This window comes from Mercenaria mercenaria, chromosome 9 (assembly GCF_021730395.1).
Source record: "Mercenaria mercenaria strain notata chromosome 9, MADL_Memer_1, whole genome shotgun sequence".
NCBI classification, from domain to species: domain Eukaryota; kingdom Metazoa; phylum Mollusca; class Bivalvia; order Venerida; family Veneridae; genus Mercenaria; species Mercenaria mercenaria.
In genome coordinates, this window is record NC_069369.1 from 69322894 (window position 1) to 69348360 (window position 25467).

Here is a 25467-nt window from a genome sequence, read left to right on the forward strand (position 1 = left end):
CCTAGGCCTAAGCTTTCTAAAATCGTTTAACTGTTCCGGGTCACTGTGACATTGACCTTTGTCCTACTAATCTCAAAATCAATAGGGGTCATCTACTGATCATGACCAACCTCCCTATCAACTTTCATGATCCTAGGCCCAAGCGTTCTTAAGTTACCATCCGGAAACTGATTGCTCTACGGGCCGACTGACCGACCGACATCTGCAAAACAATATACCCCTTCTTCTTCAAAGGGGGGCATAAAAATCACCCCGGAGGACCGCTTCACTGATTGTTCGGCACAATGTCTGTGATAAGGAATGACATTACCATTGTTACTTACATTTCAGAATTGTACTTCAAAAATATAGTTACCTCTACAAGAAAATGGGTCTATAACAATCCATGCCGGAAATACTGTTTCTTTTTTATTCTCTATCACTGTTCCTAAAGTATCAACTGGAATGTGAAGTTGGTCCTTTGTGCTTATTATGTACACACATCGCAGCATCTCGTAATACTTACTGAAAAAAAATCAAATCACTTTTAAGCATACCCTGTATAATTCAATTTTCGACAAAGGATGCGTCAGCGTACATTTTAACTCCTATTCAACTTTCTTTAGAGATGCGACGTTTTTTGATACCGGACGGGAGTTTCCGGTGTTTTCCGTCAGTCCTCGGGCAATAGTTTTTACTATTGACCGGCAAGTTATTCAATAAGTGTATGTACCCAAGTAAACCTACCTGCATTTCTCTTTCTGCGTCAGTCTGTCTGTGGTATATATTATCTTCTCTGTGCAATTCTTTGCCGTAGCTACGACGGCATCAATATCTTCTTGACTTCCAGAAAATTGCCGGACCGGTGGCTCCGTTGGCGCCGGCGTCGTCGTTGTTGTGGTGGTAGTAGTTGTGGTGGTTGTTGTTGTTGTTGAAGTAGAAGTTGTTGTTGTAGATGTCGACGTAGATGTTGTTAAAGGGCGCGTCATGGGCTTTGTTGTAGGAGGTAACGTTGTACGAGATGGTGGTGTTGTGTTAACTTTTGATGTGGCCGGCGGTGGTGCTTTTGTTGTTGATAAAGTTACAACATCGACAGAACTGTCACTATGTGACGCAGCACTTGATGCCTTGCTTTTAACAATGACTGAAAGTAATTAAAATAGAATGATGTAGATTTATTACAGCTACAGTCAAAACTGTATATAATGACCATATTAAGGGGAGGCAAATGGTGTTTATCAATTTTCAGACGTTTAAATCACACAGAAATTGATCCATAAAAAAGTAGTGTGTGGTATATCGAGTCGGGTGTTCTCTGTCATAGGCTAATTTATTCTAGAAATGCTTCAGTAAACATAGTTAATAGCCGGTTGAGACTTGTGATCTCTGTTCACATGTGACCTTTACCACAGATGTGACTTACACAGGATTTGTTTGTAGTGTTCCGATTCAGCAATGAATTTATAACCAGAAGACAGTGTCCTGGAAAAACACTCCAGTCTGGCTTATTTTTTTTATTTACTTAAGTGAACATCATATGCATCTCGGGTAGGCGACGGAACATAGAAGGAATAGCGGCAGTTAGGCAATACGAAGACTCGGTCTTTTTGTAAAAAAAAATGTTTAAACGTATTCCTTCAAAACTTAACCGCTAAAGGTGTATGTGCTTTTTAAATAATAAGAAAAAAAAAGGTCCAGTATCGGCCAGACGTCGACGATATCGGACCGATTTCTAACCGATGCACAAAACGATAATTATCCGATATAAATAATATCGATATCGGTCCGATGTAGCTAAAACTTGAGGTACAACTCTTGAACTCATTAATTTATCGGTCCTAGCATAATTAAGGATAGCTTTCACACACAATAGCATCGGTAGGCATAAATTAAATAATTAGTTCGAGTAACTTACCACCAAAGTAAACACCTAGAAAAATGCAGATGGCAACGATAATAATGACACATGCAGTTAGGACGGAAATGACGACACACCGCTTCCGGTCTTGGAAGCAAGACTGGTTCTTACGATTAACCTCTGACTCTGGAAACAGAAATATTAAATTGATTAATGTACTGTTGTTTTAATCTGAACCAATGCTATTCTATTTAACTTTATTTCTGCGTTTTTTTCTGCCCGAACATACAAAACAATGTACGATTATGCCAAATTTATGGCAATGTTGGCAATATAATGTACATATGTTTCTTTTTGTAACGCTCTGATTACTGTCGTTTAGTCGATTTTCCCAAGATTACTGAATAATGTTCCTTAAAAAATATACATTGCACAATAAAAGAATTAAATGAATTATATCAGTTTTGCAATCCTTAATGGATAGGCAGTTACTCTTCGGTCTTACCAGAGATTAATCTGAGCGCCCGTGCTTTCTTTTTCGATTTTCTTTTCTTGTTTCTGATATTGTGAAACTCTGTGGCCGGTTTAAAGTCTGTGAAGATGCTTTCATTTTCCCCGTTAGGCGAATAGCTCACTTGGACATCCCCGTTGTCAAAGGTAGGCCACTCCGGGTCAGCGTCTTTCTTCCCGAATGACATAGTTACCGTACTTTAATGCCTTAACAGTGTTTTCACTAGTTTCAGAGGGGTTATCATGGCGAGGTTCCCATTCAGAAGATTTACAGCTGAAAACTTTCGACAACGTAACCTGTTATAAAGATATGATTTCAAGGTTTAATTTCAAGCTCATATAAGCTATGGACTGGTAAAATAAGTAAGTAACAGTACGGAAAATTTGAAAAGTTATTGAAATAAAAAAAAATGAAATTTTATAAATCAGACTTGCGCTCAGTTTTGATTTAAATGCTATTAGATAGCTGCTTTATTATGCTATGTTCTAAAAGGTCGGTCAGGTCCAATGAGTATAACATCTTTATTGAAGTCTTGCTGGTAACTTAAATATCCGTTTATCCAAAGAAAGCGTTCCCTGTCGTACAAGCCTATTTGTAAGTCTCATGTTGCCGTCGAAACGTAAATGAATAGTTAAACCATGATATTGTAAAAAAGTAATACAAAATAACAGCTGGTGTCCTAGTTACATTCTACATCATCCGTGACATTACTAGTATATAGGATCCTTTTATATTTTATGTCCGGATAACAATGTGATTATGAATGAATATGAAACTTGTCTCAATATCTGGGAACGGCGTTTGTATTTTACAACTGTTTAAAATGTACTTATATGTTGTTTTTATTGTGATCTGTTGTCGTAGCGCAGGGCTTTTCCCCCTATAAAGCTATCTCCGACAAAAATAGGCAATCCCAAGGCAAATACGTAAAAGTATATTTTTCTTGATTCTGTATAAATTTCCAAACGATTTTAAACTTTTAGGGTTTTTGCTATTTTACAATAGTTATGCTACGCTGCAAGTTTATTTTGGTTAAGTAAACAAATGTTATAATATACTGCTGAACAATTATTAAGTCCATGATCCCATACTTACCGATATAACACATAACTATGTCTTTATATACATTATAGAAACTTTCAATTTTTCCTAATTAAGACAATTTTCGAGAACATTTTCCCCAATTCCTCCTGCCTTGGTGGCATTCCCAAAATGGTGAAAAAGGTAGGGCTGTCATCGATAGAAACGATATCGATGTATCAACGATATTTTTTGGTCGATCGATTATCGATTCCCATTTTCAAAAATCGATATTTTACAGAGAGAAAAAACAACTGTCTAGATAAACACTCAGACCCTCTAAAACAACTTTTTCTGCCTGCAAAAATGTGCCGAAAGTAACGAAAGTTGTCAAAAAAGGTCATGTCTAAACTTGTACCGTAGCAGTCTTTTCCCACTAGCCGGCACTACCTATATGGGTACAAGTAAAAAGGGCTCAACTTCAGAATCTACTTGCAAAAAGTTACGTTGTCCTGTCTTGAAAGGTCGCTTCGTTGTTTGTGCATGTAAAAACATAGAGTATATATACTGTTTCTACGTCAATCTCGGCTTTTTACTTGTTCGCGTATAGCTGATCACTCAGTAAAAGGTACAGAATTTAGCTAGTGCCCGTAACAATAACAATCAAAGATGGCCGAAGAGGAAGCCGTCGCCGGCTTAAATAGTGGAAAAACAGTCAAAAGACGGAAGGAAAAGCTTTGTTTGGGTTCGTAGAAACACAGGGTGTTGCTTAAACATGCCTTTCAGTACAACAAACAAACAGTCAAACACTACAAATTTGAGGCCCATTGAAAACGTGGGCAGAAGTTAAAAAAGAAAAAAGAAAAAAAAACAACAAAAAAAAAAAACAACAAAACACGCGGTGCCAGTACCTAATCCGAATGTAAACTTGTGCAAGGTAAAAATTAAGACAGGGTATGAAACAGGCTAAAAATAAATAAAAACATTGTAAATAAATAAATTAATTAATTTGATAAATAAATAGATATCTGTGGAAGAGAAATGCAGAATTTTAGCTGTTTGAAACCCAACTCCAGTGCCTGGTATTATAGTTTACTAGGTTGTAAAGTAGGATAAATGCAAAAGAGGAGTGAAGGCACAGTGAAGATCTATAAAAGATTTCATTAATTTTCATTTATTTTATTTATTTCATAGATACAAATGCAACACAATCGAACAGTAATATAAAAAGTAGGCAAAAAAAAGAAGACATAACATTAACAAGAAGGTATATAGCATGCCCATAAACAAAGAGATTGTTAATCTAACTTAATAATCGATATATCGATGTACCGTCGATATTTGTCTTCCGATATATCGGTATCGTCGATATGCAAAAGACCCAATCAATGACAGCCCTAGAAAAAGGACTGTAACTATACATGTGGATTGGAAATCGAGCAAAACGATGGTCTGTCAAAAATGGGCATGTGCCGGCTTGAATACAGACATGGCACTAAACAGATAATAAAGAATTTGTCACAAAATTTCAGATTTTTGTAATGTTTCTTTTATTTTATGTAACCGTGACAAATACCAGTCTATTTTATAGACAGATTGTAATAGTATATTGCACTTAGGATATAGACTGCCTATGTTCACAGCTTCGAAAATAAAACTTAAGAAATGTATATATCATAGTATAGGAGCTAATCTAGCTTGAATATTGCTGGTGCTTGCTAGGAAAACAAAGTATTGAACGTTATTTACGTCGTAGTAATATCTTGCCGTATACCATTTTTATTTACAAATGTACTTCACTTTTATTTTCTTATAATCCATATATGATTAAATTCAGTTTAAAAATCACAAGTTTTTTCTTTTGACGCTATGATGCCATCTCTTTTTTGCATTATCTCTAAGTCTAATGAATTCTAATGTCATCTTGTTGAACCTCAACTAATTATATTAGAAGTAGTATATTATTAGTATGTTTTACTGCTATTGAAACTGAATTATGTGGGAAGGAACTGGTCCATTGTTAGAATAATGTGCGCACTGCAACAAGACACATTTCCAATTCCAAAAGATATGCAAACCTCTTAATTGTGATACGAGCTTCTATATAATCCGCTGCAATAAGATATGTATTAGAATTAAAGTTTCAAATGTCTACAGGTGTCAATTCTTAAATGATAAGACACCAGTTACCGTCTGGCTTACGCTGATATTTCTTCTAAATTTACCGATCTCGAGTGTGTGTGAGCTTACAATTACTAATAATAGTCTCTTGATTTCAAAATATTTAGTATCTTTTTGTGCATTTTTATATCGGTGATAAAGTCAGTGATTTGATACTCAAAATAAAAAAGATGATTATGTCCTCTGACAGCATATCATTGTAAAAAAACAACAACAAAAAACAAGAAACAAACAGAAAACAGATAAGGGCTGTAACGTAACTGATAAAACCTGGTTTCGATGCAAAGTCAATAACCCATTTTATATTCATAAATAATACGAATTTCTGCTTGACTCTGATTTCATTAAAGATTTGAATTATAAACCAAGTCCAGACGTAAAGCCTTGTCTGCATGTGTGTGTGCGCGCGTCTTATGCATGTTCCACACAGGGGTCCGGAACATATCTACGATGGTAAATAACGGTTAAATTGTAAATGGACATCATTTAAGACATTATCATACAATATTTATCTTACTATAGGGCTGTCATCGATAGAAACGATATCGATGTATCAACGATATTTTTTTGGTCGATCGATTATCGATTCCCATTTTCAAAAATCGATATTTTACAGAGAGAAAAAACAACTGTCTAGATAAACACTCAGACCCTCTAAAACAACTTTTTCTGCCTGCAAAAATGTGCCGAAAGTAACGGAAGTTGTCAAAAAAGGTCATGTCTAAACTTGTACCGTAGCAGTCTTTTCCCACTAGCCGGCACTACCTATATGGGTACAAGTAAAAAGGGCTCAACTTCAGAATCTACTTGCAAAAAGTTACGTTGTCCTGTCTTGAAAGGTCGCTTCGTTGTTTGTGCATGAAAAAACCTAGAGTATATATACTGTTTCTACGTCAATCTCGGCTTTTTACTTGTTCGCGTATAGCTGATCACTCAGTAAAAGGTACAGAATTTAGCTAGTGCCCGTAACAATAACAATCAAAGATGGCCGAAGAGGAAGCCGTCGCCGGCTTAAATAGTGGAAAAACAGTCAAAAGACGGAAGGAAAAGCTTTGTTTGGGTTCGTAGAAACACAGGGTGTTGCTTAAACATGCCTTTCAGTACAACAAACAAACAGTCAAACACTACAAATTTGAGGCCCATTGAAAACGTGGGCAGAAGTTAAAAAAGAAAAAAGAAAAAAAACAACAAAAAAAAAACAACAAAACACGCGGTGCCAGTACCTAATCCGAATGTAAACTTGTGCAAGGTAAAAATTAAGACAGGGTATGAAACAGGCTAAAAATAAATAAAAACATTGTAAATAAATAAATTAATTAATTTGATAAATAAATAGATATCTGTGGAAGAGAAATGCAGAATTTTAGCTGTTTGAAACCCAACTCCAGTGCCTGGTATTATAGTTTACTAGGTTGTAAAGTAGGATAAATGCAAAAGAGGAGTGAAGGCACAATGAAGATCTATAAAAGATTTCATTAATTTTCATTTATTTTATTTATTTCATAGATACAAATGCAACACAATCGAACAGTAATATAAAAAGTAGGCAAAAAAAGAAGACATAACATTAACAAGAAGGTATATAGCATGCCCATAAACAAAGAGATTGTTAATCTAACTTAATAATCGATATATCGATGTATCGTCGATATTTGTCTTCCGATATATCGGTATCGTCGATATGCAAAAGACCCAATCAATGACAGCCCTATCTTACTACTGTTTATTAATATAAGTATCTACAAATATTGCATGACAGTTTTATGGCTAAGATCACCCGGGTGCTTCATAGACATCATAGCTTTTGTAATGACCCACTGTGGTTTGATGGGGTTACATGCCTTTTAGAGTTAAGATAGGTATTTCAATGACCTTGACCCCTACTGTCAACAATGGTTTTTAAAGTGGAAAGTGTCTTTAGCTCAGTCAAGAATCAATAAATTCATCCAAAACACTTTGCTTATTAATCTTAATAATATTCTAAATTTGGTGATGCAACTTTGCAGAAATTCTTTTTATCCAAAATAAGTTAAAAATTAGAAAAATGTGGCCACTTCCAATAATTCCTTCTTAGTCTATGTGAAAATTTTTGAGAAACTGCTTACTCTTGGAATGATAAACCATGACATGCTCAATACCTAAACACATAATTAGAGGAAAAATACAAGAATCAAAATATCTGTTGCTAAAATTAATTAGTTACACCATTTTTTATGAAAAAATAGTGTCCTATACAATACAGGAGGCGAGAGTTGAAAGTGCTGTAGTTTTTTGTAAAACACTTTATATGGTAAAATACTGTATTATTATGAAAGATATAATGTTACTGAATACATCTGCATCATTTTTGAAATGAAAATTCTTTATCTTAAAAAGTCACTGAAATACCTACCTAAATAAATTGCATATAACAACCCCTTCGCCCGCCCCTAATAGCTTTCGCGACATATTTTTCTGTCCATCGTCTGGTTTAGTACCTGTAGTGTTAGATTTCGTTATGCCAGATCATGCAGATGCATTCAATAGCTTGATTATATCATCCTTGTTGTCCAGTTAACCTAGCAGACAGAAAACGGACCTAAAAATTTGACTTTCGAACCCGGAAGTCAAGGGACAATGGCCTCAAAGATATCAAAACACTAAACAGAAAGAGATCATAGTATTGACAATATATAACACTTTAAAAGTCAAAAGTCAATAGATTAGACGAAATAGAAAACACATTAATTAATATATTATTCTATCTTATGACTACGTAAACACAAATTACCACGATATCATGTATGATATTAATACGAAAAACCTACCTTATAAACGCATTAAATTGTCCGTATTTATGTCCATTAAGCGTAGAGAAATATTTCACAATTTACAACGTTATCATGTGTATACACATATTATTTATTTGACATAAATGATAACCCAGGTGTGTGTTTAGCAGGTAAAAATATTTAAATTTGTCACACATCTATAAATAGATACTTCGTTTTGTTGACATTAAGTTCTCAATGTCAGTTAGACTTGAGATTAGACGCACAGAAGACCAATCCCTGTTTTATTGTATTTGTTTAATGCATTACGCCTGCGGTATAAAAAACTTCTGTTCAAACTACAGGTCAGATTTTAATTCTTTTGAAATATTTACAAGTCACTGAAATATCAGCCTACAAATTTACATTTTTAATACACTGAAACACTAACATACGCGAGTTTTGAGGCCCTAACTACCACACAGATCTACATCAAGTCACATAATAACAAAATATTTGTTGAATTGTGTACTAAACAAACAAGCAAAGCATAATTATAGTCAAAATAACTTTTCTTGTAATTGATGCTCATCTACAACAAGTGCAGGATGCATGCGTTTCTTAACATTGAAATTCTTAATTATAATATCAATGATAATAAAAACATTAAAAATGATATTAAATAATGCATTTATTTATTTATGACTTGCTCCAGTTGGCACATACTTTATGACTTTAGCAGTGCCGTAGCCAGACACAAATTTTAACCGAGGCAAACTAGGGGCGTCCGGGTGCATGCCAGCCATTCCAAGCCCCGCCTAAATTTTTTCCCCATGGCATCTCTGGTGCGTTTGGAGCACTCTCAACTGTGTAATACACAGTAAAATCGTCCTTTTAGCCTATTTCTCAGTCACTTTCAAACTTTCATATTTTAAGAAAAAAATATATATTGATAACAAGAAACCATCAGTAAAGACATACAGCACTGCTATTTTTCAGTTACTAGTAGATTCAATAGTTTACAACCCGAGAGGGCGTAGGTACGTGAGGGGCTCTGTCCGTGATGGGGGGGGGGGGGGGGGGGGGGGGGGGAGGGGTTGAGGTCAGGGGTCTCCCCCTAAAATGTTTTGAAATACAGGCATGACATGACTTTTTTTTTTTGGTTTTTGTTTTTAATTTGAGGTACTGAAGGGGCTCTATTTTTTTTTTTGAACTACAGATACGAAATGATGGCCTATGGGGCATTTTCGGTCTTAATGTTCAGGTATTTTAGGAAGAACCACCTCAATTTAGGGGGGCCAGGGGATTAATACAGGTATGAAATGGTGACCTCTGGTGCTTTGTTTGGTCTAAAGTTTAAGGTGTGGGAGAGGGGACCCCTGCATTTTTCTCCCTCTGAAAATTTTTTAAATACAAGTATGAAATGGTGGCCTATGATGCATATTTTGGTCTAAATTTTGAGGTACTGCAGGGGAAAACCCTCATTTTAGGAGTCATGGGCTCTCCCCCTGGAAGTTTTTGAAATATAGGTATGAAATGGTGGCCTCTGGTGCATGTTTTGGTCTAAATTTTAAGTTGTTGGAGGGGTTTCCCCCATATTTTAGTGGGTCAGTGGGCTTTCTTCCTGGAAAATTTTGAAATACAGATATGAAATGGTGGCCTTAGTATGGTGCATTTTTTGGTCTAAATTTTGAGGTACTGTAGGGGGAACCCCTCATTCTAGTGGGTCTGGGGGCACTAACCCCTGGAAAAGTTTGAATTACAGGTATGAAATGGTGGTCTCTGGTGCATTTCTCAGCCAATTTTGGGGGAGGGGGAGGGCAAGGGCCTACTCGGTCCGGCCCTGGATCTGGCCTGGCCAGGCTATCAATAGGACTGCTAGGATTTCTGTCTCACCTTGCCTCAATGATGTCATGAGGCAAATGATATTCTGATATATTCTAATGGTGTTAATATACTTTTTTGAACTTTTATAACTGAATTTTCATGAGTGTGATAGGCCTGCTTTTTACTCCTTTTTTATTTTTGGCTCCTCAAATTTTAACCGAGGCAACTGCCTCGGTTTGCCTCAGTGTGGCTACGGCACTGTTTAGCTGACTAACTGAAGATGCATTTTACTGCTATTTGTTCTAACATTCCATGCAAACACTGAAACCACAATAAACAAAGGTCTTTGTGAATTATTCAGTATAAGGTTTCGGAGGGTAAATGCGTAAATTAAAAGAGAATCTTGAAGTTCTGAACGCTGGTGAGAAACACTACACGTGCGTCTATAATAAACGTTTGTGTAAACTTCATTCTGAGGCACGTGATTGCGAGTGAAACTGGTGGTTTGTAAAACAAAAAGCATTGTTCGTGAACACCATATTTTACATGTTAACGAGTCAAGTCACTTTAATTGTTTTAAAGTTATTTGTACATAGCGCCGCCCGTGACTTCTGCACTCCGGTATGGTACATAGCGAACGGTACCTGTAATGGTGCCCTAAAACACATAGTTAAAACATGTTTGCGGGACGGATACGTTGTTGCCCGGGCCCGTTATGTTAGCTCCATGGATACGGATTGTTGTTAGGGCTTTGGTGGCATCCATCGTCTCAAAAATTGCAGAGACAACACAACATTGCGACACATCAGTGCGGCACTTGGCGTGTGAGGACGATATCACATACAGCATCACGACATAAAATGAGCTGCGCCATGAGAAAACCAACATTGTGCATTTGCGACCAGCATTGATCCAGACCAGCCTGCGCATCCACGCAGTCTGGTCAGGATCCACGCTGTTCGCTTATGATTTCTCTAATTGCAATAGGCTTTGATAGCGAACAGCATGGATCCTGACCAGACTGCGCGGATGCGGATGCGCAGGCTGGTCTGGATCCATGCTGGTCGCAAATGCACGATGTTGGTTTTCTCATGGTGCGGCTCAAATAACGGTTAAATCAGGTCAAAATTATGTATTAGAATTGTAGCAGATGCATATGATCTACTATTGTTATTCATTTTAAACATGTTTGTTGCTGACAAAATAACATGCTAATTGTACTATTGGTAAGGAGACACCGACTCTTCATATTAGTTTATTCAATCAAACTGTTACATTATCATGTGACCTGACTTAAATAAAAGTAATGTTGTTGTTGTTGTTGTTTGGTGGTGAACTCTGAAGTGCAAGTATTGCTCGATTAAAATGTTACTTAATATGTCACCTTGCAAACCGTTTTCAGAACTCCGCAATTTAATACATGTAGTTTACTTTTTTACTACGTCAGTTGTAAAATACAACACTACAACGTCATTATGGCTTTTGTTGTTTGTCTACTCATACAGTTTTCTTTTTTTAAACGAAGAAATGCATTTATCCAAAGAGGGCCAGACAACGTTCAAATTTTACTTGATGTTTAAATTCTTTGGGAAAAAAACACAAATCTTAAGGATCAGTATGAGCCATTCCCTACTTTGTACTTGATTATGCGATACAAGTAACAAGGTAACTTGTTGTGATGAAATATTTTACAATAAATGATTTTTATCTTTCAGTGTAAAATTAATTAAAGTAATAGCCAACGGTCATTTTACTGCACAATATTATATTTTCACAAGCACATTTCCACACACTTGTCATTTTGCCGATACACTACATAGAAAATTGATATATGGAATGTTTTTTTTTTTGTTGTTGTTGATCTTTTTCAAATACAAGGATTATCTATATTTATTCTCTGCTTGTGGCGTCTTGAGTTAATAAGAATAGATTAGCAGGTATGTTAGACCATTATTTTTTCTTGAATGCTAATTATCAATTACATATATAGAGGATATTACATGAGCGTCTTTTCATATTGAATTTATTAAACGAGTTGAATAAAATGATAAAATGCGAGGCTCTGCCGAGCATTTTATCAATTTTATTCAACGAGTTTAATAAATTCAATGTGGAAAGTCACAAATGTAATATTCTTTTTATCACATGTTAGACTTTCCTGTCGAAAAATAAAAAATTCTACTTTATTTTACTATATAAACAAGACAATTTGACCAACGTCGCCTGTACTATAAACGACGTCGACGTCAAAGCTTTATTAGTAATGGCGTTATTACACCCCCGCGATGTCAAACATGTGATAAAAACATTTAAGAGTGTTGCATGATTCTGTATATACAATGAGCGGTCAATATTTTGTAATATGTTTCCGAGCTATATTCAGCAATAAATTTTGCTGAACTGAGGAGAAAAGGGACATTTACTGTTGATGTCATGTAATAAAACACTTATTTAATGGCTCGCCAGTCAATAGTCAAAACTATTTGCCAACGGACCATCAAACGACGAACAATAGTTTTGGCTATTGCTCGGCAAAACATACAGTAAATGAATACTTTTAAGTTTTGTGGATTTTTTAAAGTTTGATTTACAAACTATTGTAGTTCTTTCTGTTTAATACGCTAATGTCTATATATTATTTAAAGTGGAATTATACGCATTTCTCGGGTAAAATACCGCCGAAATAGATGTGTGTGTAAAAAGAGTGGAGGGAAATTATAGCTTTTAACCTAATATACCAAACACTTCCTGTTACCAGTACGAAATAATAACTTTCCAAATATGACTTTGTTTATTTTGACTGGGGCAATCTTTTTAAGAAAAGTCACACCGCACGAAGGATTTGCTTCCCTTCAACTTCAGAAATCTCTACCTTGGTAAGGGAGATTACTGCATAGAAGACTGAAGAAAAGAACTATTCTTCTATTTTACTAGCCCGATGTATTTATTTCTAAAGCATTAACTTAAATTACTTATGCGGCATTATCGTTAATTTAACCCATTTAGATGCACAGCAACCGAGAACATTCACCAAAAACACTCGATGTATAAAGATGCGCATAGTGCCACTTTAAGGAAGCTGATGTTTTAAATTCAAACTTGAATTATTTGCAATTTGTTTAATATCTTATTTGACTACATGCACTGGTAGCAAGTTCTATTATTACAGAAATATCATTTTATTTATTATTACGTTTACTTTTATTGAATGGCTTGCCGATCCATAATCACAGCTATTTCCCCTTAGCTTTTCGGCAAATAGTGTTTACCATTTACCGACACGCAATTCAATAAGTGTTTTATTATATGACCTCAGGAATATGTTTGCACATATTTGTTTTTTATCTGTTGCATGGCTTAAGCCCAGAAAACATGGGTAATATATAGACCAATCACTTCCCAGCTGGCAATATATATGAGACCCATATGGGGTCCACATGAGATTTGCAAACGGGATTGGCATGGGTCCCAGATGGACTTCAGTATGGGACCTATATGGGTCTGATATGGGACCCACATGAGACCTACATGGACAATCTATATGGGCACCACATGGGCTATCTATAAGGGTCCCTGGTGGTGTTTGGAACTAGGTTACTTATTGGTCCCTAATGGGCAATCGACAATGGTAGGCTCCGTAACATTGTAGCTGTCCATGTGGTTGCTTCCGTATCACTATGGCCGGTTTAATTCTCTTGATCGGTTGCACCTCCAAGACACTTTATCACAGATTCTTTGTAATGTGGAAAAAGTAATGTCAGTCTGAGCACATGGTCATTACAGTTATGACTATTTGCCAGATATCATGTTATATTTGTAAGGATTTTACTTGTTTCTAAAAAAAAAGACAAATCTTCAAGATTAGAAAGATAACCAAATACGCATCTGAAAGATAGATTTGTACAGAACAAGAAAAAAGGGTATTAACATGTGATGAAAGTATAATGAAATGCTTTTTAGACTTTGGACATACGTGGCTCATTTGTCCATGCCAAGCCCAGATATAGCCCATAAGGGTCCCATATATGCTATCCCAAAAGAGTTGTGCAAACACTTGAAAAACAATTTTTCAGTGTATCTGTCAAAGTTATTCCTACAATTTAAACAAGAACACTTCATTTAGCTATTTATATTGGTATGTTTCAGATTTTGAAACTAAAAGGCATTCAAGCATGACGTTACTGAGACGAAATGTTGTTATTGTCTTAGCTTGCGTAATTTTTCTTACCTTGGTCTACAAACACCAAAATCTTTACGCTGTTCAGAAAAGCGCAAGAAGAAGGAGGGGTAACTCCACATATAATAATGAACGCTCAGATTATCGAGTTGCTTCCCCTGGTAAACTCCGGAACACGAAAACAATTCAGTGGTTTGACACTTACCACGATGGGCATGGCCTGCGTATGAAGGCGCATAATGTTCGACTGGACCAGTGTGAGTATAATAATTGTGAACTATTGGAACATAACATCGTCCCGGAAAGAGACAATAAAATTTATGGACCGCTCTCCGCCGACGCCGTCATCTTCCAGGGATGTCATTTGGGTCAATTTTTGCCGCCGGATCGCCGGGATGACAATCAGGTGTTTGTATTTGCAGAGAGAGAAACTTGGTGGTATATGGGAGCGTTCGAAAGGATGATGGACCCGGCTTTGAATAAAACGGAAAAACTCAAAAAAGAAAAGACTTTCTCAATGCAAATACCGGATGTATTGAAACATCCTAGTAAATATTTCAACATATTCCGATTTCGAAGTGTATTTAATTGGACAATGACGTATCGTCGAGATTCGGACATTTATATGCCGTATGGAGAAATTTTATCTAAACGAGATGCCATTACCAGAAAGTATATTTCTCGTTTTGAAGTCAAAACGGATGAAAAGGACTATGACCGTATATTTTACAGAAAAACAAAGGAAGTGGTTTGGCTAGTGAGTGACTGCGAAACGAAATCAAAGCGCGAATACTATGTACAGCGGATGAGTAAGTATATCAATGTCGACATTTACGGAGCATGTGGAACACTTTCTTGTCCGAAAGGAAAATATGAAGATTCCGACAAGGATAATTGTTTAAATAAAATCATAAGAGACTATAAGTTTATTCTGTCGTTTGAAAACACATTTCACACGGATTACGTCACAGAGAAGTTGTTTGATTGGTTTCCACGAGATATCGTGCAAATCGCTTATGGAATGGCAGACTACGAATCGATTACTCCACCTGGAACAGTCATCAACGCCGCAAATTTTATATCACCACAAGATTTGGCTAATTTTCTTAATCGACTCGCTGTGGATAAGAATAAATATGTTAAATACTTAAGGAACAAGGATAGACATTATTCCGCAGGTCTTGATGAGATGCAACAGAAAGCTTATTGCAATCTTTGTGAGAAATTGAACCACTTGGATAAAAACAGACGGGCATATCCTAACATTGGACTTTGGTGGCAGCTTAATGATACTTCGGCCTTTCAAGATTTGTACCTTCAAGCTTTTGGAGTTGAAGATAAAAAACAAAATAAGGTTATAAAGTACGTTTTTTATTTCATAATGTTTCTATGCACGTGTGCATTTTTCACGGTGACTTACTCCTATCTCAAGGGAGGAAAACATAATAGCTGATTTATTTCATCAAATCAACATAATATTTATGTCTGTTTCTATTATTTATTTTTTTTTTGCTATGTCGTTTTCTTATTCATTTTTATATGTCAAAGAAAGGTCGACAACCCTATCTGTCTTATTAACTTTATACTGTTGGTTGTTTCCCTTCCATCGTTGACGTACAAAGTTACGATGCTGGTCATACAATAATGAAATATAAGAACAATTATCAAGGGGCAGTTTTGGCCGCAATTATATTTACATGCAATTAAAATGTTGTGTGATCAATTAAATTGGCTGTGAGTAATGGGTTGGGTGATGGACATTCCGTTTTTCAGATTTTATTAGAAGTGAGTTTAACATTCATAAATGCATTGAATATTGCAAACTTAAAAAGTAAAGGAAGAAACTTTGTATGCTTTAGGATGGCAAAATCGTTTGAAAAAAACTACAGATTGTGCTTGTGTCTGTAAGCTGGTGTCCTCCGAGACCGAAGCTTGAAGGAAGGTCTGTGTAAGCACATACATATGTATATTCGAATTATTATTCAAAGTTTCCTATGAGTAGGAATAGGATTTCATTTCTTTTTACAAGTATGTGAAAAAAATGTGAACTGAGAACGCAATGTAGTCCTATAATGCTGTGTTACGCATGCAAATGGTAGCAACGCAATTTGGTAATAAGTACCACAATTCCACCGAATCACTGTAAGAAAGATGTGTTGTAATTGTGCATATGATTTGATAAAAGTCATTAAATGAGCCATGCCATGAGAAAACCAACATAGTGGGTTTGCGACCAGCATGGATCCAGACCAGCCTGCGCATCCGCGCAGTCTGGTCAGGATCCATGCTGTTCGCTAACAGTTTCTCCAATTCCAATCGGCTTTACAAGCGAACAGCATGGATCCTGACCAGACTGCGCGGATGCGCAGGCTGGTCTGGATCCATGCTGGTCGCAAACCCACTATGTTGGTTTTCTCATGGCATGGCTCAAATGTTATTTTTAATGTTTGTAGACATATTATCGTCACAATTTAATGGTCTTTGTTATATTTGAATACATTTTAAACCTATTTGTTTAGTTTTAGTGTTAAAAGCATAGTGCAGTCTTAAGATGATCCTGAGATTAGTGTAAAAATGAAGTCTACTGATAATACTGATACATGTAAGTGGATCAGATAATATGATGTAGCATCTACTCTCAAGCAATACATTGCAATGTTGTTATAATGTTGTTGCTTTTTTTATAATAAATATTGTCATTAACGAAGGTAACGTAAATAACATAACTGTTTGTCCTTCTGGATGAAAGTATCTGGAATATAGTATTTCATATCATTTAAATGAAGGGGTCACACTTACAGACAATTTATTGTCTTAAAATATACACTGACCGTTTCAGACAAAAACACTGTTACATATCATGAACTTGATGCATTTGCAGTAACGCTCAGTGCTAAAATGTCACAAAACTAGGTTGAATGTACTTTTCAGCAATTGTCAATTTTTATTTCTATTTTTTACAAATTACGTTCGCTTTGACGGGGGACAACTTATTGAGAATATTTTAAGTACCGGTATCCGGTCGTTTTGTTTGTTTGTTTGTTTTTAATTAAGCTGTTTTTCAGCAGTAAATCAGTTATGTAACGGCGGGCCGTTAACTTTACCATGCAGTGTTCCTGGATTCTGCACCAGTACAAACCTGTTCTCCACAAGTAACTGCCAACTTCCCCACTTGATTTAGAGGTGGAGCACGAATGATTTCAGACACAATGTCTTTTATCAAATAGTCACAGAGAACATAGATGTTGTTCGTTTATAAAATATTTCTGCGGCTTCCAAAGGATCTTTTTACAGATTTTATTCATGATATACTGATTAATTAAGACTGATTAATTAAGACTTTTGCAACTGAGTTGGTGGTATACCGGTTTGTGATCTTCTTGCTGAACACTAACCTTGAATTCAGTTAAAGATATTTCGGCAAAGATTAAAGACCTGCTCCAGTCATACATTTTAACCTTAAATTGTCACTAAAAAAGCATGAAATTCCTGACTATGAACAGCGACGCCTGTCAAAATAGTCTATTTTGTATAAAATTCTGTATAAAATACCTGTAGTTTTGCATGCTTTTCAGTGAAAATTTAAAGTTAAAAGGTCGGACTGGAACAGGTCTTTAATCTTTTCCTTTTACAAAATACAATAGTTATAGACCTATTACAGGTTTTATGCTTTTGTGTGTGTCAATAGGTCAAGGTCACAGTGACAAGGGGCTGAACATGTTTTCCAGACTTTTAGTCATAAACTAAAATAAGCCTAACACACATACTAAGTATCACTAGAAACAGATTTTTATTAATTTTGATACAAAGGCTCAAAGGTAGTATGTTTTTCGTTTCTGTATTCATAGCCACAGAGGTCAATAGCTATGACTTTCAAATTTTACAGGACAACTAATCACTACTTGAAGGGATCTTTATTGATTTTGGATCAGTAGGTCAAAGGTCATGGTATAGGGACCTAGTGACTGAAAATTGTTTCCGAACTGTTAGTCATAAAGTTTAATAGCTATGGCTTTTAAACTCATCAAATGGCTATATAAATGCTAATTTCCTATTAGTTTATACTAATTTGTTTTAGCTCGATTGTGATGAAAGCTTCAAGCTTATTGGAACCACTCTCGAGTCTGCTTCCCGGAAAAAAACGGTACTGGTGTCATATGAGAAGTCATGATCGTGACCCATTGGGGCTCGAACCCACGACCTCTGGATTGAGCGGCCGACACCTTATCCACTAGACCACCGCTTTCTTTTACTTTAATTCCTTAATTTCCTATTGATTGTGGCTTAAAGGTCAAGATCACAGGGATTTGACTTACTTCTGGTATTGTTTCGTTTCCAGGCACTTTGTCAGATACTGTAGTATAACAATCCTTCAAACTTTACACAGTGACTACGTACCACTTGAGGGAGATACCTTGTGATTTTATTATGGCAGTAACTCACATGTCATTGTCACGGGTATAAACCCAAAAACCCACAATTTTGCTTCCAGTTTTGTCTCTTAATATTTTATCTTAGTATCTTAGTATTCCTAATCCACATCACACAAATCCCACCCGTCACATATCCTATACAACTCTCTCTGTCACTGCACTTTTTACTTTCAGATCAGTTTCTTGGTATGGTATCTTAGTTTCCCTCATCCGCAGTGCATCCCAAGATACCTCCGATACCACATCTCCACATTTGTATCTTTCAGTTCAATTTCATGATAATATAGCTTGGTATCTCTTAACGGTATCTCTAACCCCAACGCATTACCCTCCTCCACCTTTCCGCCCCTGTGGTATTTTTTGTTTTAATTCTATTTCTTGATACTTTTTCTTGATATCTCTCAACCACATCCCGCACCCCTGTACATAACCGCTTTCCCCAACCTTTCCGCGCTGTATTTTTAGTTGTTACTTGTTTCTTAGTATCAATAACCTTTCCCCGATATTTGTAATTTTTATAATTTTACCTGTAGTCTCTTGTATTTCTTAATATATTTTACATCCCCCCCCCCCCCCCCCCCCCCCCCACCACACACACACTTCTGTACTCTGTCCCACACCCCCTTCCCCACTCAACACATTCAAACCTTCAAAGTAATTGCTGTTTTAATAATGCCTATTTTTACTATCCTGTCCCATTCTGCATGTGAACAAATATATTATTCCGCGTCAGACTGATATAACCTTGAGAGGAGATCAGATTCCAGGGTTACCATTCCAAAAATGCGACTTTATCATTGATCAGTTAAGGATACGCTCAAGCTCAACCAACCATTTCAGTACTGCAGATTTAAATTTTTATTTCTTAAATGAAGATTTTAGATCAGATTCCGTGATTCTGTGCTCAGTTTTGAAATTGAGTAATAACATGGTCACAATCTCTATTTTATACTAATTCGGCCACGATACTACATGATCAGCCCTCTCAGCCCCCTTCACCACCACCACCACCATCGCCACCAGTCTTGAAAGCAACGCACTATTTTTGTTATATGGACAAAAATTAGATTCAGTTATAGGAAAAGGAAATGTTATTCTAATGTAAAACTTTTAAAACAATTTGATTTTAATGGAAGAAAAACCAAACACTTATCGAAGAGCATTTTGTCACAAAACTTGCTGCTAATGACTGTCGGTAATTTTATATGAAAGCCGTTGCCAAATCATTTACAACACTGAAATGTTCAAAAGTAACAATGGTAAGTCATTGTGGCAGCAGTGCATGTATAAATGAAGTCATTAATACACTATCGAACTAAGAAACCAGTTCCTGGTTCTCCAAATAAAAAAGAATATTAACATTGCGGTAAGAGCGCTTTATGCCTGACACGCTAAATAACCAGGGAAAGTTTCTGGAATTGGAGCGTCTTCCGTATCTTAAACTATCTTCCCACTAAGATTACTTACGGTCTTCTGGAGGAGCCGCCCATATAGTTTACCGGTGGCGACTATAAATAAGCTTAACCTTAAGCCTGCTTGCGGTAAGTGATGTTGCCTAGTGATGGTGTCTAGTGATGGTGTCTAGTGATGGTGTCTAGTGATGTTGCCTAGTGATACTGTCTAGTGATGGTGTCTAGTGCAGACTAAGATCAGCCAGCACGTCCGTACAGGTTAATCATAGTCTGCACTGTTCGCTATTTAGTCGGTAAATTTTCAGTGAACACCCTTTGAATGATAAGTGGTACTGCCCAAACTGAATGATTGACCAGTTCATTTTAGATATTTAGCAGGGTAAAGGTTAGATACAAACAAACTGTCGAATTACTATTAATTAAGTAAAATGAACTTCTATGGCTTTTTGATTTGTACATTTTTTGTTGTTGTTTTTTTTTTGTTTGTTTAAAAGAAATTTATTCTAGTAACGTAAATCGGTCTTCTGCGTCGGCCCTGCCGTACCATTCCGAATAGATTTATGGTAAGAAATCTCTATCAGGGGGTGCATAAACTCTACATTTATTTGCTATTTTCGCATTTCCATGGGAATTTCTTTATACAATGGTTTTGAAAACTTTTAAAGTGCCTGATAACGCATTACAACTCAGTGAAAATTGCCATTTAATGTAGAATGGAAAAGAAAATGCATTAACTTCTTCGACACCATCTATACCGCTGTAAATTCAGAACATAATATATTGAAAGGCTTTTTGTGAGTAACTCCTCTCACGAAATTAATAACTGAGCCGTGCCATGAGAAAACCAGCATAGTAGCTTTGCGACCAGCTTGGATCCAGACCAGCCTGCGCATCCGCGCAGCCTGATCAGAATCAATGCTGTTCGCTAACAGTATCACTAATTCCAGCAGGCTTTGAAAGCGAACAGCATGGATCCTGACCAGACTGCGCGGATGCACAGGCTGGTCTGGATCCATTCTGGTTGCAAAGCCACTATGTTTGTTTTCTCATGGCACGGCTCAATTCGATTTTATCTTAAAAGAAATGTCACAGAAATTTTCTCCTCTAAAACTTATACAGAAAAAATAATTTGATTTTCATAATACTAGACAAGATAATTGGCACCATTTTAATGTATAAAGTTCTTCATAAATCAAGTTAATAACAGCACCGTCTACTAATCCTTGTGGCTCTTTAAACTTGAGTTGTTAGTATGGATTCCATTTTATGTCAAGATGATAAAACTTCAATTCCAATCCTCTCCTATTATGCCATTTCTCAACAGACATATTGCCCTTTTTAAACAGAGATTGAATCCCAATAAATCCCGATTTGCCCTGATCCCCAAATTAAATGAAGTAATTATTTTGCGTTCGTGGACAAATAAACACGAAGGCAAATCCGTTCTTCAATTAACTTAGAACGAAATACAAGATGATAAAACGCGAATAAAATTGCGTGTCAATGGTATGAGTAAAATCGCATTAGATTGAAGTCAAATCACGTCGTCACAATAAAACTCCTTTTAAAGCCATGGTATTAAATACAAAGCGAACCATCAACTCCCCATAGGTTCGAACGCTATTAGAATCTCGCAGAATCTCGTAGTATGTCGCGAGAGGCTGACAAGCGTTCCCTAATTGGTCTTGAAAAGAGGATGATGGCGGTGTTCGCGGTAATAGGCAAGTAATAGCTTAATGTCTGAATCCATCTAGCGGCAATTTCCGCGAACGAGACATTTTACAAATGAACAATTTCTCTTTAATTACTATTCCGAGACTAGTAATGATAAATGAATAGATATACGAGAAGTTAGTTGGCTTCATCACAAGGTTTATTCAGCGTCTCCGACTTAATGCTATATTTATTTTATCTATTCTCAGCAAAAATAATTCTCCAATTTGTATTGTAAATTAATATATCGCATTAAAGGCCGCAATTTAATGGGGGTAAATAGATATGAAAAGACTTTTGCGTCAATTTGAAAAGAAAGAAATTCGCCGTTCCTGAAAACAGCAAATTGAAACCGGAAATAGGTGATATTTGTCTAGCGGCGAGATTTGGAAAATCCCATTAAAGAAATTCTATTTTATGCTTAAAGAAGAGAATATGCGAGGATAAGTGATTTTTCTAAACTATACCTATGATTATTACCATTGCAATATACTTGTCTGAGAAAACATTTGTCTTAAATGATATAGAAAACTAGATCAAGTCTGTGACCTGTAAAATCTATGGCTTACTGAATTTTCATAAGAAACATATTTTTGTTATAAATAACGCGTTTTCCTTTGTATATAAACCGAATAAAAATTATCAGACTTCATTAGAAATATGATGGAAGTATCTTTTGGTCTGGAAAATGCATGTTTACCGTCTTCAAATAGTTTTCACATAGTTCTTGATTGAATGCGTGCACAAAAAATAATTGACATATTTTTGTTTGGAACTTTGAATTAAAATAATATTATGAAATTTATTTTAAAGATTGAACTTATTTTATTTGTTTATGAAATACACAGACGTGTTAAAATGCTTGAATATAGTTATTTTTGTGGTAATATGTAAGAAATATGATTTGTATAGGGCAAGTATAGTTGAAGACAAATTATAATAAAAAGATTAATTACACGTGTAATCATTTGTATGATTTATAGTAAAAATCATAGAAAATTAAAGACTAAAAAGAAAAACATACACTTTTTGGCAAAAACACACAACGCATTTAATTCTTATGCCTTCTGTTGTTTATCTTTTTGAACCGCTGAATATTTCGCACGCGACTCCTCAAATTGGCACATGCCTATTTTTGTTTCTTGTGTTCATTTTCTTTAAAAACGTGTATCTTTTTACAAAAGAAATGAATAAGTATAAAAGACCGACGTTTTACACTGACAGTGGATGGCTATATATCCTGTGATAACGACTCTGATTTGTAACCTCCCTCAACTTCACATTGTAATTATTTGATTCCATGTTACAAGCGATTTTTCGCAAACCATTAGTATAGCTACTTTTTTAGAACTAGTTATTAATGCACAATTAATCATACAATCAATTTTGGACGCTATCAGAAAAAAAGATAGTGTTCTTTAACTTAATTAGAATAAAATAGGATATTTATTGTCTCTGCCTGCGTTAATTTTCAATAAAATCGTCAAGCCGGAAGAGCCGATGACACAAACACTAGTTCACACTCTCGCGAGAAGTGGGCGCGTGAATTTAGGACACGTGCTTACAACGCTAGCCTTAAATCCAAAATAATTGTCGAAGTATGTTTGGCCCTTTCATCACTCAGATGTATCAATATGCCGACTGTCTTGACTTTTACAACCTTTGTGAGGAAAAAAAGCTGACAGTTTTCACAAAAGAATACTCAGTTCTGAAACAAGATAACTCAGAAACAACTGTCCGCTGAAATCCTCTAACTTCGTCACAGACGCATCGTCCTCCACTTATTTTTGACTATGTAATTTCTAAAACAATGAAACCTTTAAAATGGAAAAATATATAAAATTAGTTGAAAAATGTTAGACAACTGTCTACAATTTTGAATGTAATACAGTGCATATATAAACCAATTTACACCAGAACTCTCCCGCATCATCATGGCGGGCACTATAAACATCCATTCTTCCCACAACAGAGCAAGTACGTAATACTAGCATAAAACACTAAACATCTAGTAATCTTTATTCTGTCTAAAACCGACAATCTTCTAATGGATGCAGCACAAACCGGGGCCCTTTTTAAATGGCTGCAATTTGAATTTTCTTGAAGACCTTTGTCAGTGCTGAATAAAAAGGTACAAGAAAAGTGATGGTCACGTTTGACGCAGTTGTAACGTCAGCTGAAAAATGAGACTCAGTATGGTTGTGGTTGTGAATGACGTTAGTTTCGATGACAAGTCATACAGTGCAGATATCCTGGTGCAAATGGTACCTGAATGTCAAGCATAGACCCTTGGTGTGATTTCAGCAAAACACTTCAATGAAATTAAGGGAAAATGCTCTATGAACTATTTGAATCGGCCATATTTTTTTCGAGGAATTTCCCTATTTAGTGTACGTAAATTATCCTATCCTAAGCGTTTTGGTGAATTTTGTTGATTGTATATGTATTTTGTAAACTATCTCGCTAATAAAATATGTTTAAACCAAATTATAATGTTAGTCTAATTCATGCCGTACCATGCCGTTAAGATGTCGTGTCAGCAATCACTCTTGTCATTCCTTACAGTCAGTAGTCTCACTTTGGTGATTCACGACCAACTTAGCACTGTCCGACTACGAAGTCAGGACTCATGAGTTCAATCCCAAGCTCTTCTAGCTAAATAACTAACATTCTGATATTAGTCTCATGTATGAGTCTTTACGTATGGTACGCTAAAGAAACAGGGAAGCTTCTAAAACTGGAGTGTTTTCTGTATCTTAGTACTCTCCTCTTCTTAAAAAGCACTACAAGTCTTCTGGAGGAGTCGCCTATATGGTTTACCGATAGCAGATAAGGATACGCCTCGATACAAAAAAAAAAATAAGCCATGGAGTCCAAGACTGCGAATGACGGCGCAACTAAGTCGAACGTACGACTGTTTTTAAATTCACGTGCACAAAGCAGGCGTACGTCGATTTCTTGTGTAACATGCACAAATTAGTTCATTGTGAAATATGTAAATACAATCTTTCAGTTGCTGTTGTTATAACACGGAAGTACAATACATCCACGTGTAACATACACGTAGGTTCAAACTTGAAAAATAAAATTTTACAAATGGCGATCATAAACCAAGAAGAAAACAAAATGTTGCATTTTTGGTTTGCCTATGGAATATTTGAGCCTACATGTATATATAATTTCACCCATACCTGACCAAGAAAAGTCACAAACTAGTACTCTATGCCATAGTTAAGTGCAGCAGACGTGTACTTTTAATAGGTTGTGACACGCCACGTTTATGCACGCCGCGATTTTAACAGCGTACGTACGAATACATAGTGCTTACAAGCTGACGTCTACAATATGCACTAGGTAGGAGGCAGTCATCGATCGTATGAAAACTTCCACAGAGTCTGTGTGGTGTCAGTAAGAAATCTTTATTTCTTCATGCAGACACTAAAATTTTCATTGAAACCCCCTTTCTCTATACATAGTCACATAATGTTAGAACCACGCGTAAGTGAATGTAAAGGTTCTCAGAAAGTGCTATAAAAGAGAAATTTATGACATAAAAGATCTCTAACGACTAATGTTAGTTTATATCTTCCCGTTCGATCGATTTAA

At 35.9% G+C, this 25467-nt stretch overlaps 2 protein-coding genes and 1 long non-coding RNA gene across 4 annotated transcripts in view; 2 read left to right on the top strand and 1 right to left on the bottom strand.

Moving 5' to 3' along the window:
* The window catches only part of LOC123547388 (uncharacterized), a 31221-nt gene extending 22677 nt beyond the window's left edge, over window positions 1-8544 (bottom strand). Inside the window, exons 1-6 of one of the 2 annotated variants that reach the window (XM_045334442.2) lie at window positions 8357-8544; window positions 7942-8107; window positions 2343-2644; window positions 1895-2023; window positions 727-1123; window positions 356-504 (exon numbers count right to left, since the gene is read on the bottom strand). In XM_045334442.2, the coding sequence (XP_045190377.1) occupies window positions 356-504; window positions 727-1123; window positions 1895-2023; window positions 2343-2535 (868 nt within the window). In that variant the 5' untranslated portion in view covers window positions 2536-2644; window positions 7942-8107; window positions 8357-8544. The remainder of the gene's footprint in view (window positions 1-355; window positions 505-726; window positions 1124-1894; window positions 2024-2342; window positions 2645-7941; window positions 8108-8356) is intronic. The other variant, XM_045334441.2, reaches the window with a different exon arrangement.
* LOC128559569 (uncharacterized) lies at window positions 6075-7107 on the top strand. Its single transcript, XR_008372471.1, has 2 exons — window positions 6075-6263; window positions 6422-7107. It is a non-coding gene; the product is annotated as an uncharacterized LOC128559569 (long non-coding RNA).
* Window positions 8545-14298: 5754 nt separating the features above from the next.
* Window positions 14299-15756, top strand: LOC123548095 (alpha-(1,3)-fucosyltransferase C-like). Its single transcript, XM_045335330.2, has one exon. The coding sequence runs from the start codon at window positions 14299-14301 to the stop codon at window positions 15754-15756; it is 1458 nt and encodes a 485-aa protein (XP_045191265.1).
* The last annotated feature ends 9711 nt before the right edge of the window (window positions 15757-25467 follow it).